Source organism: Coregonus lavaretus, assembly GCF_964263955.1.
Source record: "Coregonus lavaretus genome assembly, chromosome: 2".
Taxonomy (NCBI): domain Eukaryota; kingdom Metazoa; phylum Chordata; class Actinopteri; order Salmoniformes; family Salmonidae; genus Coregonus; species Coregonus lavaretus.
The window spans coordinates 8758422-8774738 of NC_139989.1; the positions used below are offsets into that span (position 1 = coordinate 8758422).

Genomic DNA, 16317 nt, shown 5'->3' on the forward strand with positions numbered 1-16317 from the left:
ACTGATACAGCATCATTAGTGATAGAAGACTGTACACAGCCCATCTGAAATTAGCCCGCCCAACTACCTAATCCCTATATTGTTATTTATTTTGCTCATTTGCACCCCAGTATCTCTATTTGCACATCATCTCTTGCACATCTATCATTCCAGTGTTAATACTAATTGTAATTATTTTGCACTATAGCCTATTTATTGCCTTACCTCCATAACTTGCTACATTTGCACACACTGTATATATATTTTCTGTTGTATTTTTGACTTTATGTTTTGTTTTACCCCATATGTAACTCTGTGTTGTTGTTTTTATCGCACTGCTTTGCTTTATCTTGGCCAGGTCGCAGTTGTAAATGAGAACTTGTTCTCAACTGGCTTACCTGGTTAAATAAAGGTGAAATAAAAAAATTAAAATAAAAATAAACACACACATGGTTACCAGTGCCGTTTCTAGGCATAAGCCACATAAGCGGCTGCTTAGGGCCCCGCGAAGTCAGGAAGTCAGTCGGGGTCTCAACTTAGTGTTAGTTAAGATAGTAGAATACACAACATGCTATTTAAAAATTTGGTAATGCATCAGCAGTTTTCCTATTGATATGTCAGTCAATTAGCACATGTCAGCTAACATTTTATAGATTGCTAGGTAAGTTAGTCTAGCCAGCGATCTAAACCTTATAGTAATCATGGCTGAATTACTGACCGGATACGCAGGGCACGTGCCCAGGGGCTCTGACCTCCAGGGAGCCCCCATTGGTTTGGTTAGTCACTCTCACTCAGATATCACATGAACATGGCATAAGTCATGGCAAAATGTGTAGAATTGCAGGAAATTAGCTTTAAAAACTCCAAAATGTTTATCTCCGTCGAGCTTAAAATGTTTTGCCAGTGACGTGGGGGGGCTCCAAAAATGCTAGAAATGTCCCTGATGGTGATACTTACAAAAATACAGAGATCTACATTTTTACCATCTGGCCGCCCAGCTTCGATAGGTCTGTATAAACAAGTATTCCAGATAAACCATGAGTCATAGAACGGACATGTCGCTGGACAATCACATTATCAGGGGACTCTGAAACTCTATCTGACAGCTCATCCTCCCGTTGAGTGTGGGCGTCTCATAAAAGAGACCGCACAGAGTCAGATAAAAGGACTGAAAAGGGAGGAAAAATAAGCAGCAAGAGAGAGGACTGGTAATATAACATCTTTCAAAGTTGGAAGTTCATCTGGTTTGAGAGGTGCTGATAGTCTCCCACACAAATCTTTATCACTGCCAACTAACTAACGATGAAGGAATGTGTTGGTGGCATACAAAAGGAAGACTCTCCTATGAGGTGATGCCATTGAGAATAAAAAGTTAAATGGTTTATGCTTTATTTGGTGGACATTTTGTGCTGTATTTGATGGACTCAGTCCATCCATGTCAAGCTAAACACACTTCCATTGTTTCATGTATAACAGATATTGGGGGTTTCAATGGTCAAAACCTCAGCAAGTTGCTCATTTCACATTAGTTTGCACTGCTTTGAAAAGGAATAACTGGTCATATAATAATAATGTCCTCAGCTGTCATAGTTTGCCAACCCTACAGTATTTAGTATATAAACACACGATGTTGATGCTGATAAAATATGTCAAATGATATCTTACATTTTCTTCAACTCTGAGACTGATTCCCTAGGCAGTGTGCGCCTGGTAAAGTTCATCCAAACATTGTGACCAATCATTTACAGTAACAGGCGTCTGGTCCAATATCTCACCAATCTGATCCTTAGAAATTGAATTTGTTTATATAAATGTTTACCACACATCCTTAACATCACATCAATAGTGTTATAAAACCTACACAGCCTTTGACTAGTGATTTGAGGTATCAAAACATGCATTTGCTCGGTTCCTGTGGTTTCGTTTTAAAGCAAGATTATTCCCCATACTGCAAGAACAGGAACAATTATTGTGTAGTGAGAATATTCTGATTACAAATCCATAGGAAGTGAAACACAGACAAGGACAACCTGACCACAGTGTCCTGCTAGACAATATATTGATATGTTCCATGGCCCTGCCGGCCACCCCATCCACAGGGTTTAATTTAGCAAAGCAAATAGGGTTAAGTGCCTTGCCCAAGGGCACATCGACAGATGTTTCACCTAGGGGACTCTGGGATTCGAAGCAGCAACCTTTCGATTACTGGCCAAACGATCTTAATCGCTAGGATACCTGCAGCCCCGTTTCCACTAGGAACGACCCAACCACAGCTGCCAAGAGAACACTCCAATTTTCAAAGAGTCAAAGGAGATTTAGAAAAACATTAAGGAGCATTTTTGAAAAAACAAAAAACAAAGAAATCATACCATACATTGAAAACGTTAAAGAGAATCATACTGTCAGACACAATCCATCAAAGTCACATCTAATATAATCTCTAAAACACAAATATTTCAATATCTGAGCATAAAACCTTTTTAAAAAAACGTCAAAAAAGTGTTTTATGCTCAGATGCGCAGACATGACTCAAATAGCCTATTTTATAGTCAGAGCTTTTCTACCTCTGAAGTTATTAGAAAATATATGCTTTTCATAATGGCTTCTTAACAGGGTATATAGCCTCCAACACGTTATTCCAAAATGCAAAACAGTCTATTTAATTTATTTTAATGAATCTAAACAACAAAAACACAGTTTTAGCCGCATCTTTTTATTACTTCAAATTAGTTCATATTGGCACTTTATTGGTCAGGTTAATGTATATTTCTATCGAGTGTTCAATGATTAAGACATTTTTATTACTTGCATCAAGTTTAGGTGAGTTATTGTTTTGTTAGTTGTTGCAACGTTGCATAACTGTCTCTTATGAAGGATACATTGTTAGCTCAGTAATAATAGCCAATTGCTTGTTTTATTTTCTAAGTGTTTATGCTATTACCAAATGTAGCCAATGGACTGATTTAGAAAGTTTCCAATTCAATATGGTCAGTTCCAAATAAACAAACCAATAACTTTTTGATATACTTAAATAATATGTCTAGTTTATTCCATATATTTATTGGATTGTCAATTATCAATGCAGGTGCAATTTTATCAATAGGCTATATAAACCCGCTTTGCGCAACGACTTACCTGCAGCGAGACAAACTGGCAGCAGCAGCCTGAAGATCAGTCCGCACACAACCTGGGAAGCCATTCCTTAGGATTTATACAATATAAACAGACAGCTATCTTATTGTGATACGCTGCTATCTGGCATTAGGGAATCTCAATGCACCCGTCCAGCTCTCTCCAAAGTCCAGGTGAGATGGCATTGTCCCGTTGGTGTCCAAGTCCAAAACAGCGTTTTTGATAAGCCATAGCCAACAGCCGAGAAAAGTTTAGGCTCGGCAGCTTCCTCTGCCCTTAGTTTCGACACCCCACATCCAAGACCCCAAACATCTGGGCCAGTAGGATAACAATCTTTACGCGGAGTAGCACACCATTTCTAAAGGGAAAAAAAGTGTGGTTGTAACAGATTATCAACAATGTTGCAGTTTATCCACACTAGGCTACCTGTTGATAACGGTTGTCTTGATTTTGGACGACGCTTATAGTAAATAAATAGCTCCCCAAATTCCAGGACCGTGCTTAAGACAGAAAACAATTATGAAAAACAGTCAACAAGTTGCAAATTCATAATCCCCGTCTTGGATAGTTAACGGAGTTTGTCAAGCGTCCGGTTTCTTTATTCTCCGTTAGTTTGGTAAGAGAAGACACTTGGAAGTGCTAAAAGCGTGACTATCATTTCCTTCGGAGTAGCCTTAACAGACATCGCGCACGCCCCAACTCCCGCACAGCTCTATGCTTTACCTCATTTGATTACACTTTTCTCCTCCTCAATGAAAACTTCACAAGACCACCCTGTAACTGACAAATGACTCCACCATTCAGCAGTCAGGCAAGAATTAGGGAATGATGCCTGGTTCCAATGAGGCGCGGGAGGTAGACGCAGGGCAGGGCAGGGCTGTGAGCGTGTAGCCTAGCCTAATATCTTGCTCGCCCCTCCCCTGAGAGAGCCGCAGGCGTGGCGACCGAATTCCAAGCCCTCCTCTGGGTCAGGTACCTCCAGCCCTCGCAGATTCCAAACTGGGTCGATTTTACGCGACTAACGGGAAAAGGGGAATAAGGGTTGAGCCTTGCAAAGGGACAGGTCATGGACGAGTAGTTCACTATTCTATTATTTGGTTATGATATACACAATCTATATAATATAACCATAGAAATAGAGCATGTACACACACACACACACCGACATTGCTCGTCCTAATATTTCTATATTTCGTAATTCCATTATTTTACTTTATCGATTCGTGCGTATTGTTAGATATTACTGCACGGTTTGAGCTAGGAACACAAGCGTTTCGCTACACCCGCAATAACATCTGCTAAACATGTGTATGCGACCAATACAATTTGATTTGATTTGATGTATATTATCTATGGTTATTGCATAGCAATATACTTTTCTCATTAATTTATTGTTAGGCCTACACTACTTGTGTAAAAATAGGCTAGATGAGGATTATATTAGGAATAGGCCTTTATGCATATGGTTATGATTTCGTACTTCACTTATTGTATAAAAATAAACAAATAAAACATGTAGGCCCTATGTAGGCTACACCTACTCGCAATAAATTATAGCCTAACCTATGGCTCAGCAACAGTAATCTAGGTGAGGTATTCATATGCTACAAAACAGTTAATGCAACGATTTGTTTGAGGTGGAGTACGGATATAGGTTGTTATAACGCATTTGCTTTGTGTTGTTACACAACCTAAAACAAATAGTGCAGTAGCAGGCCTGTTTTGGTTTTAGAAGAATAGGCTGCAATGAAAATCATGTATCGGCTACAACAGCGACATCTATCGGGCTTTGAGGGGTGCAACATGAGAGCCTTGGAGCCTTTCTAGTTGGGTCCTTGCAACAGTATCTGGGTTCCTTGGGACATCCCTACCTCATTGAATTTGCATTTTAAAATAGTTAACGATGAACAGTCATGAAATGTGATGATATTTGGATGAAACCAAATCAAAGTATGATGACCAAAGTATGAAAAATGATTGTTGCTTCTACATTGATCAAGTTTAATCATAAAGTTGCTGGTCAACCCCCATGTCAAACACTTGGATTCAGGAGGAGGAATTATTAAGGGGAAAGGGTGACATCACCCTAACTCTCATTTTAATACACCAATGTTAACATGATATTCTCTTACCTAATTTAATTAAATAAGTACTGCCTTGTAACCAACATCTGAGAAGGTGTGTTTGCAGAGGGGCGTGTTTTATATAGCTAGATAGTTACTCTACTGGTGCCAAAATTTGACTGTAGGGTTTCAGCAAATATAATAAAATATTTACCCTATTCATCTATGGCAAAGATACTTATATGTTTCCCCTTTCATCTGTGTCTGGTGTTAGCTAGTTACTGGCTAGCTAGGTCTTCAGCTAGCATGGAACAAAAGGGGGGAGGGGTCGTTCAAAACTCTGACGCAGTTGTCATGTCAACACATTCATCAGTGCTGCTGTGAACTGCATCACAAGAGACATGCTAAACGGGAGATGTATAAAAATATTTTTTGACATCATTGATGCAATTTCAATGTTGTTTGAGTTGCTTTGTGTATCACCAAATTTGCTTGAGATGATTTTCCTGCAACACTGCTCACCGCATCCAAGTTTCTTGACATAAGCATTTCAAAGAGCTGTCAGTCAAGGCGAGCTTATTAATATAAGCTCCCTGCCCACTGAGCCTGTCTTTTCAAACTTCCTGGTAGGTAGCCTTGAGAGAAAAAGTACTTTTTCTAAACTTTTGAGCATTTCTATCCCCAGAAAATATTACAGGTGATATTTTAGTCACTCAAAAGGCTATTTTACATGAGAATCAGAAAGACTGTTCTGTACCTTTTAAGGTAAGGGTTAAGTAAGGGTTATGGTTATGGTTAAGAGTAAGGCAGGGCTCTCCAACCCTGTTCTTGGAGAGCTACCGTCCTGTAGGTTTTCGCTCCAACCCTAATCTAGCGCACCTGATTCTAATAATAAGATGGTTGATAAACTGAATCAGGTTAGTTATAACTGGGGGTGGAGCGAAAACCTACAGGAGGGTAGCTCTCCAGGAACAGGGTTGGAGAGCCCTGGGGTAAGGGTTAAGGTTAGGGTTTAGGGTAGGGTCATCACAAGGATTCGAGATAGCACTAACCTTTCTACCTGTCACTGTCAACTGAGAGATTCTCTTTTCAGTAGGCCTATAGGCCTATCCAGTTGTACATAGTGTTTTGAAATCTCTATCAATTGTATTTTCTTGGAACGTAATTTGGTGAGAGAACAGGGGTTGTTAGTAGCATAGTCTAATGTTGCTTTTAATAAAGGATATGGCCTTTATATGGCTAAGCGATGCTACCACTTCTTGACCATCTAAAACAGTGGAATGTCATACAGCTTGTGAGAGCAGGGCCGGCCCTAGGTTTTTGGTGGCCCCCCACCTCACGAGTAACACATTTTAGTGGTACATGTCTTGACGGTGGAGAGAAAACAATGAAGTTTTGAAGTACATTTCCTGCAATTCTATTCATTTTGCGATGGGGCGTAGAGAAAATGTTGTGGTTTTAAAGCACATTTTCTGCAATTCTACACATTTTGCCATTGGTGGAGAGACACAGGTGGAGAGAAAATGTTGCAGTTTTTAAAACTCATTTCATGCTCATTTTTCCGTGGGGCAGAGAGAAACATTTATAGTTTTAAAGCTAATTTCCTGCAATTCTACACATTATGCCATGACTTACGCCATGTTCATATCATATGATATATGAGTGAGAGTTACTAACAAAATCAATGGGGGCCCACTGGAGGTGAGGGCCCCTGGGCACATGCCCTGCGTGCCTGGTCAGTAATTCGGCCATGATTGCTACAAGGTGTAGATAGCTGGCCAGACTAACTTACCAATTTTAACATATATACACTGAACAAAAACATAAAGTAAAGTGTTGATCCCATGTTTCATGAGCTGAAATAAAAGATCCCAGACATTTTCCATACGCACAAAAAGCTTATTTCTCTCCAATTTTGTGCACAAATTTGTTTACTTCCCTCTTAGTGAGCATTTCTCCTTTGCCAAGATAATCCATCCACCTGACAGGTGTAGCATATCAATAAGCTGATTAAATAGCATGGTCATTAAACAGGTGCAGCTTGTGCTGGGGACAAAAAAAGGCCACTCTAAAATGTGCAGTTTTGTCACACAACACAAAGCCACAGATGTCTCAAGTTTTGAGGGAACGTGCAATTGGCATTCTGACTGCAGGAATGTCCACCAGAGCTGAATGTTAATTTCTCTACCAACGTCGTTTTAGAGAATTTGGCAGTACGTACAACCAGTCTCAAAACTGCAGACCACATGTAACCACGCCAGCCCAGGACCTCCACCTCCGGCTTCTTCACCTACAGGATCATCTGAGACCAGCCACTCGGACAGCTGAGGAAACTGTGGGTTCTCACAACCAAATAATTTCTGCACAAACTGTCAGAAACCGTCTAAGGGAAGCTCATCTGCGTGCTGGTCATCCTCACCAGGGTCTTGACCTGACTGCAGTTCGGCGTCATAACCGACTTCAGTGGGAAAATGCTCACCTTCGATGGCCACTGGCACGCTGGAGAAGTGTGCTCTTCACGGGTAAATCCCAGTTTCAACTGTACCGGGCAGATGGCAGACAGTGTGTATGGCGTCGTGTGGGCGAGCGGTTTGCTGATGTCAACGTTGTGAACAGAGTGCCCCATGGTGGCGTTGGGGTTATGGTATGGGCAGGCATAAGCTATGGACAACAAACACAATTGCATTTTATCGATGGCAATTTGAATGCACAGAGATACCGTGACGAGATCCTGAGGCCCATTGTCGTGCCATTTAACCGCCGCCATCACCTCATGTTTCAGAATGATAATGCACGGCCCCATGTCGCAAGGATCTGTACATAATTTCTGGAAGCTGAAAATGTCCCAGTTCTTTCATGGCCTGCATACTAACCAGACATGTCACTCATTAAGCATGTTTGGGATGCTCTGGATTGACGTGTATGACAGTATGTTCCAGTTCCCACCAATATCCAGCAACTTCGCATTGCCATTGAAGAGGACTGGGACAACATTCCACAGGCCACAATCAATAGCCGGATCAACTCCATGTGAAGGAGATTTGTCGCACTGCATGAGGCAAATGGTGGTCACACCAGATACTGATTGGTTTTCTGATCCACACCCCTAATTTCTTTTTAAAGATATCTGTGCCCAACAGATGCATATTTGTATTCCCAGTCATGTGGAATCCATAGATTAGGGCCTAATACATTAATTTCAATTGACTGATTTCCTTTTATGAACGGTAAAATCTTTGAAATTATTGCATGTTGCGTTTATATCTTTGTCATGGGCTAGTTGATTGACTGTCAGTGACTGACAATACAAGAGAAAAACTACTGATGCACTATCAAATTTCGAACTTGCACCCTCCCGAGTGGCGCAGTGGTCTAAGGCACTGCATTGCAGTGCTAGCTGTGCCACTAGAGATCCTGGTTCGAATCCAGGCTCTGTCGTAGCCGGCCGTGACCGGGAGACCCATGGGGCGGTGCGCAATTGGCCCGGCGTCGTCCAGGGTAGGGGAGGGAATGGCCGGCAGGGATGTTGGTAGAGTATGGCGTTTGCAACGCCAGGGTTGTGGGTTCGATTCCCACGGGGGGCCAGTATGAAAAAAATATATAATGTATGCACTCACTAACTGTAAGTCGCTCTGGATAAGAGCGTCTGCTAAATGACTAAAATGTAAAAATGTGTATTCTACTATTTTAACTCTCAACAGTAAAATGAGACCCCGACTTGAGTTCCTTATGTCTCTTATGCCTAGGGCCGACCCTGTGTGAGAGGCCATGTGATTGTTAAGTGAATGAGATATGGCCATCAACACAAGGACAAGGTATCACACCAGGCCAGTAAAAAACAGAACCAACATAACCAAAGAGCTAGCTACTGTATAACCAAAGGACACATACGTAGATCCATAGTTGTACAGGCATACCAATAAATAATTGTTTCCCAGTTTTCTATGATAACTACTGTACATCACATTGCTATTCTATCAAAGAAAAACAGATATGTCAATCATATGAAAGGAACCACAATATCCATTAGAAAATTTTGTAAAATGTGTAAAATGAATATCCCAAGTTTCTTCTGAAAATGCTTGTGAAAAAACACCTGTAATTGTTCATTTATTTATTTAATATTACATAGTGAATAAGTAACGGTGCTGAAAATAACCTTGGCAGTGATTTAGATCGTAATAACATACACAACCATCACTACAAGCCAAATCTCTAGCTCCCATTCAAACCTGCTCCATCTACAGTATTTTCATTACGTCATTAAAAACACTTCTGCATTTTACACCATTTTCCTATGTCTGTATGAGGATCCATATTTAGAAAAGTTGTTAAAAAATATAAGGTTAAAAACTTTACTGTAGATATATCCATTGGATGAGGTCCAATTTGGAATATAACTGATCTATTCCTTTAATTTCCTATAATACATTTCTTTCAAGGTCTGTTACCATGTATGGCAAAGACTGGCAAACACTTGAAGGAATTACAATCTAGGTAATAACTACTGTAAATGTAGTCAAAAATGTATAACTGGATCTGTGTGTAAATGATTACATAAACACACATGTTAAACTGTAACAAGAGTTTCCATATTGAAGGAGGAAAATTATGTTTTTAGCTAAATCTCATGAAAAAAATAGTAGGCTTGCACAGTACACAGCAGACGGTGTGAACGGGACATAGTGTGTGGCAGTATTTCATGATTTGAGGTAAAAGGCGGAGGAGAATCCGCTGGAGAGATGGAGGTTGACTTTCACTTTTGCACACCTGGGTCACTGTCGTCCCGCTCGTAGCTGATTGGCTGCAGTTGCTGTACAATGTAACTGGCCATCTCGTGGGTTCCTGCAGCGACCACTCTTCGGGACATGAGGTCGAGAGGACCCCCTGGAAAAGAAAAACACACGTATCTTATGTAACTCCAACATCCATCCAATCACACTCATATAACCACATATTCAAATAAACTATAAATAAATACATTAATCAGTCCTAACCCTCACCACCAAAAGACTCCCCACTAACAAAAGAAACAACTAAATGAACTATTTCAATCACATTTCCATTCAGGCACCATGGCGACCCACTACTAGACTATTGGAACTGGTTGAAAGGTTGAATGGAGTCTTCTCCAACAGTACAGGGAAGGAGCTGATAGCTTGGCTTTGCCTGGCCTCAGAGGGCCCTTGTTCTCTCTGGGCTGCCAGAGACTGAGGCAGCACACACAGTAGCTGACCACATGATCCTGACCTCAAGCCCAAACCAGTCCCTCAGACTCTCCACAGTGGTCCTTTTGTGCAACAACCCGGGCCTGGGGAAGAAGAGATGAACGAGGTGGGCAGCCAGCCACTTCTTCAGCCGGATATCAAGCTCAGCCTCACAAAGGCTTCGGAAGTCCATTCACTCATACAGTATCACTCAAGGGATAGCAGCCATTGTGTGAAATACAAGAAATTCTGGATTCTCTTTTTAAAAGTTATTGCGTCCATCACAATAATGACAGCCTATAAGAACTGCTTTAATCATACTCTAGGAACTTTTCCATAATAACAGCATGCATTCTTTGCATTCTGTGGGGCCTCAATAGTTATTTGGTCAAGTGAAAGCTAATATATCCATCTCATCTCTGCCTCCTCCAGGAGAACCGTACAGCTGAGAGCTCAGTTTGACACCAGTAACAGAGGACAGACAGGACAAATTATTTAAACAAACATTGACTGCTTGTGAAACCGATCCCTATCCCCCATCAACCATCACTGACTGGCAGTAACATATTCTATTCTATTCTAGAACCCCCACCTGAGGTGTCTATGACGACTCCCCCGGCCTCTCGGATGATGACAGCGGCGGCGGCGATGTCCCAGCAGTGCAGGCCGTACTGGTAATAGGCCTCAGCCGCGCCCGTGGCTATCAGACACAGGGCCAGGGTGGAGCTGCCGATGATCCTCACCCTGGAACACAAGGAGTAGCCTAGGGCCGTATGTATCAAGCGTCTCAGAGTAAGAGTGCTGATCTAAGATCAGGTTCCCTCTGCCCATGTAATCTTATTCAATGTTATCTAAAAGGCTAAACTGATCCTAAACCAGCACTCCTACTCTGAGACATTTGAAATGTACGGCCCCTGGTCCCAGATCTGTTTGTGACAATGGCCATAGGAGTTGGCGAGAAAGCACAAACAGATCTGGGACCGGCTATTCAAGGAAAGTCTAGGGCCAAAATACATCACTGTATTGACATTGGATCGTAAAGGCACAGACTAGAGCGTGCCACATAGACCCTGATGTGAGGCCCATTAGACCCGGCTCATGTTCATTAGGGAACACAACGAAAAACAAACCGTCAGTGCGTATCCATGAGCTGGTGCACTCAGTAACTTCATGATGTTCCCTGAGAAGATGTTCAGTGTTGCTGGGTCTCGCTTGGCTCCGATCTCAGTCAAAATGAGCGCCTTGGAGACATCTAACAGTCATTGGGAATAGAAAAACAGCTTTAGATTAGGATAATGGATACAGTACATGTGTAGAAACTTAATTTGATCACTCTTTTGTTCCTGCACTGCAGGAGACGAGCTTCCCGATTTACATAAATTCACTGAAAACCCACACTAACACACGGTTATATGAACAGTATTGCACATTTCATGTAGTCTACTTTTGGCGAAGTAAATAGCCTTACCACCGATCAAGCAATATTATAGACTAAATGTTTGAATCCTTTTGCTGCAGGATTATTTTGCTGTGACAATATAGGCCAAATTAAGATTCTATATCTGTACATTTTAGTAAACCAATAAAAAAAAAATACATTAATTAATCAATTAAGTTAACTTTTGATAATTCTGCATGGTACAATGTTTGAGTTGCTTCCCTTGCTAGTTTAACACATTACAACCACTATGAAAATGTGGGTGTGTCACACAAAACAAGAGGGAGAAGTTGACTTACCTTTTTCCTTTGATACTTGGATCCTTACACCATTGCAAAATGCCCCGTGGCCTTTTCTAGCTGTGTATAATGTTCCATCGAAGCAATGGTATATCACTCCAAACTCAAGCTACATTAGAAAACAAATGAATACCCTTTTAATTATGATAATATTTTCAACTTTATCAATTCTGTTTACGCACATTTCTCATGCTTACCTCTTTCTTCACAGCGAAACCAATGCTAACTGCAACCATGGGGAAACTGAAAAAATCAAGTACATCATCAGTAAATCATCTTTGGTGATACTATTATATCGATGACAGAGCATTCATCTTTTATTTTTTATTAACAACTATGTTCTCTTGATTTCAACATGTATAGTTCCAAATCCCTAATCTGAGGAAATGGCTGTCGGGTATATATTTCTGTAGGAAACTGTATTGTACTTGTGAACAAAGTTGCAGGTCCCATCGATAGGGTCTATGATCCAGGATGGGCTGTCTGTGAGGATGCACTTCTCCCCAGCTGCAGACGACTCCTCTCCAATGAACCTGTCAGGTCACAATTTACAGTGAGTGAGTACCTTGATTCACGTAACAATAATGTCTTTGCATACACCATGGCTGTAAGGAACCACCATTCACTACCACTCAGCAGTGTCAGGATGAGATGCCTAAATTCACTGGTGTGTTAAAATGCTTCAAGTCACAAAGCAAAGTTAGCTATTAGCTTACTAACCCTTACAAGGAGATTATTTTTGATGATTCAGTTTACCATCACTCGCTTGTGAAGAGAGAAGCCAACAAACACTAACTATTCTTTGGCCCATTCCATTTAAGCGCCTAGTGTCATACCCTGATCTGTTTCACCTGTCTTTGTGCTTGTCTCCACCCCCCTCCAGGTGTCGCCCATCTTCCCCATGATCCCCTGTGCATTTATACCTGTGTTCTCTGCTTGTCTGTTGCCAGTTCATCTTGTCAGGTCAGGTCTTACCAGCGTGCTTTCTCGTCTTCCTGTTTCCTAGTTTCCCCGGTTCTGACCATTCTGCCTGCCCTGACCCTGAGCCTGCCTGCCGTTCTGTACCTGCCTGACTCTGACCCGATTACGAACCTCTGCCTGCCCTGACCCCGAGCCTGCCTGCCGTTCTGTACCTTACTGACTCTGCCCTGGATTACGAACCTCTGCCTGCCCTTGGCCTGTCTTTTGCCTGCCCCCTGTTTGGTCAATAAACATCTGTGATTGTAGCAGTCTGCATCTGGGTCTTATCCTGAGTTCTGATACCTAGATAATACCCCTGGACCCTATTTCTTCAGAATCCACAGATCTGAATGGACTGGGAAGCATATTGTCAATATAGTGATGGCTACATGGCTGTGGCTCCACGTAGCCCTCCAATACTGCTAACACTTATCCAGTAAACGCAGAGATCTTTCAGATCTGTAAACGCAGAGGGACTAGGTTAAGGGGCTAGCTAGGGGCCAAAATGGAACCACCCCTGTGTTGGGAAGATACCATTGGCATACATGTTTGAATACATCATTGGAAGATACCATTGCGTACCTGTGTGAGGGGAACTTGTCCCTGAGGGTGGAGATGATGAGCTCTTCCACCTGCTGGTCGGCCTCCGTCACCAGGTCAGTTGGAGTGCTCTTTGTGCTCACACTCTTCTCATGTTTCACTGCCTCCTGCACTACCTGGAGGGGGCGGGAACAAGTAACATATAACACACACCACCAATATTCAAGACTGGGAATCAGGACTGTATTTTACATACAGTACATGGTCTTTCCAAGTAGTTTTGGGGGGTAATCCCGGTTTATACAGTATCAATATATTAATGAATAGGCCTATTTTGAAGGTTATAAGTTTTACTAGTCCTACTTTTTTAAAGAGATATCACCGCTGTGAATCATATACGTAACAATGTGTACTGGGGCGGCAGGTAGCTTAGTGGGTAAGAGCGTTGTGCCAGTAACCGAAAGGTTGTTGGTTCTAATCCCCGAGCCGACTAGGTGAAAAATCTGTCGATGTGCCCTTAAGCAAGGCACTTAACCCTAATTGCTCCTGTAAGTCGCTCTGGATAAGAGCGTCTGCTAAATGACTGAAATGTAATGTACCTACACTGTAATTACACTGTACCTATAACTACAGTACCACAAAAACGTGGTCTTAGGGCCACTTCACATAAAGTGAGCCCGGTTATCTTGTCCACTGTTACAATATTTGCTTTGGTCTGCCTGACTAAACAGGATAGGAAGATAGGAGTGGCAAGTTCTGCCAACCTCAACGTGTCAACTCGGTGAGGCATAGCAGGTCATGAACATGCGCGGTGTCTAAAGTATAGCCCAATCGGCCGGCAGATGGCGCTATTATTCCTTTTACATCGTTTGAACGACGTAAATGGAATAATAGCGCCATCTGCCGGCCGATTGGGCTATCTAAAGTAAAGCGCAATAGGTAAACTTACAAGTATGCATCAGTGTGCTATGATAAATAGTCTGAACTGTATTGAAATGATTAGACACTTCTTGAAATACAGTGTTACCATGTAGGTAAAAAAATCAATATTTTCATAATAGGTCTGTGGGGCTAAATATCCCCTCCACGTCCTCAAAACATTGTAGCCTTCGAAATGTAGGCAGGTTAGAAACATTTTAGCCAGGTTAGAAACCTTGTAGCCAGGTTTGCAAAAATATAAGATGTCGTTACCTGCATAAAAAACGTTACAAAGAGCAACATAGAGACATCATGGAATTGATGGATGTCGGCGCCCTTGACTTACCTTGCCAGCTCTACATGCAACTTCTACAGCAACATCCATGCACTCCCCCCAGCACTTGTCGCTGTCCGAGGTTGTCATTTTATAATGAGGAGCAGATGCTATTGTTTTGCCGTTTACAGTACCTTATTTCAGACATCCAAGAGTCAGCAAATGATAACCTATTATGTGGCTTGCGTGCGGTGTAGGCTACGGTCTCTGGTATTGTCCCGTTATGGCCGGTGTACGCTGTCGACCTACTCGGTGCTGTAGACGGGTGCTCTCGCCTCCACTGTCCTGCTATTGAGTGGATTTGTGCGGCCTACATGTCCGACCTTCGATACAACAACGTTTGGAAATAATGTAAGATTCTACGTCGGATGCGAAGGACCTTGATAGGCGTAAAACTAATGTCTAAAATCGTCCCGTCAACGTTGATGAGACATGACCAGTCTGGGTGGAACTAGATAAAAGCAACTCCATATTATTGGTAGCCATTGTCAACCTGTAGCCTATAAATAAATCAAAGAAATAACATTTGGCGAGGAAAACTCTTGATTAAACAAGATTGTATTTTACGTATTTAACTAAAGTTAGCCCGGCACGTAAAATGAAATATCTTGCAGGTAAACACGATTTATCCAGAAGAGGACGACAGACGCATTCTTATACAGTGATGATGAAAGAGATGCGGCGGTGAGAAAGCTAAGCGGAATTACCACTGCACCATGTGATCATGTCTGGCATGCTGTCGCCGCCGCTGTTACTTGCAACACTCTTTTGCTAGAGGGATAGCCTACAATTGTATCCACGACCAAGAATGTATCCTAGCCTAGTAGACTGCATTACATTTGTGCTTGAAGAGCAAAGTGAGGTCTCTCAATGCACCGGAAATATTTAGTCTATGTGCATTCGGAAAGTATTCAGACCTCTTTACTTTTTCCACATTTTGTTACTTTACAGTTTTTTCTCCCCTCATCAATCTACACACAAAACCCCATAATGACAAAGCAAAAACAGGTTTTTAGAAATGTTTGCACATTTAATAAAACAAAAAAACTGAAATATTTCATTTACATAAGTATTCAGACCCTTTACTCAGTACTTTGTTTAAGCACCTTTGGCAGCGATTACAGCCTCGAGTCTTCTTGGTTATGACGCTACAAGCTTGGCACACCTGTATTTGGGAAGTTTCTCCCATTCTTCTCTGCCGATCCTCTCAAGCTCTGTCAGGTTGGATGGGGAGCGTCGCTGCACAGCTATATTCAGGTCTCTCCAGAGATGTTCGATCAGGTTCAAGTCCGGGCTCTGGCTGGGCCACGCAAGGACATTCAGAGACTTGTCCCGAAGCCACTCCTGCGTTGTCTTGAATGTGAACCTTCGCCCCAGTCTGAGGTCCTGAGCGCTCTGGAGCAGGTTTTCATCAAGGATCTCTCTGTACTTTGCTCCGTTCATTGTT

The 16317-nt window shown here is 42.0% G+C and overlaps 2 protein-coding genes across 2 annotated transcripts in view; both read right to left on the minus strand.

Moving 5' to 3' along the window:
- LOC311099994 (piezo-type mechanosensitive ion channel component 2-like) overlaps positions 1 to 3178 on the minus strand; it is a gene marked incomplete at its 5' end in the record, with an annotated part of 204057 nt that extends 200879 nt beyond the window's left edge. The window contains one exon of the mRNA XM_084140722.1: positions 3115 to 3178. Within this exon, the coding sequence (XP_083996848.1) occupies positions 3115 to 3178 (64 nt within the window). The remainder of the gene's footprint in view (positions 1 to 3114) is intronic.
- A 6752-nt stretch (positions 3179 to 9930) lies between these two features.
- LOC311150301 (inositol monophosphatase 2-like) lies at positions 9931 to 14960 on the minus strand (the record flags this gene model as incomplete). Its single annotated transcript, XM_084187701.1, has 8 exons — positions 9931 to 10061; positions 10974 to 11125; positions 11498 to 11633; positions 12119 to 12227; positions 12316 to 12361; positions 12547 to 12651; positions 13661 to 13794; positions 14883 to 14960. The coding sequence occupies 8 exons, from the start codon at positions 14958 to 14960 to the stop codon at positions 9931 to 9933; spliced, it is 891 nt and encodes a 296-aa protein (XP_084043827.1).
- Positions 14961 to 16317: the final 1357 nt, after the last annotated feature.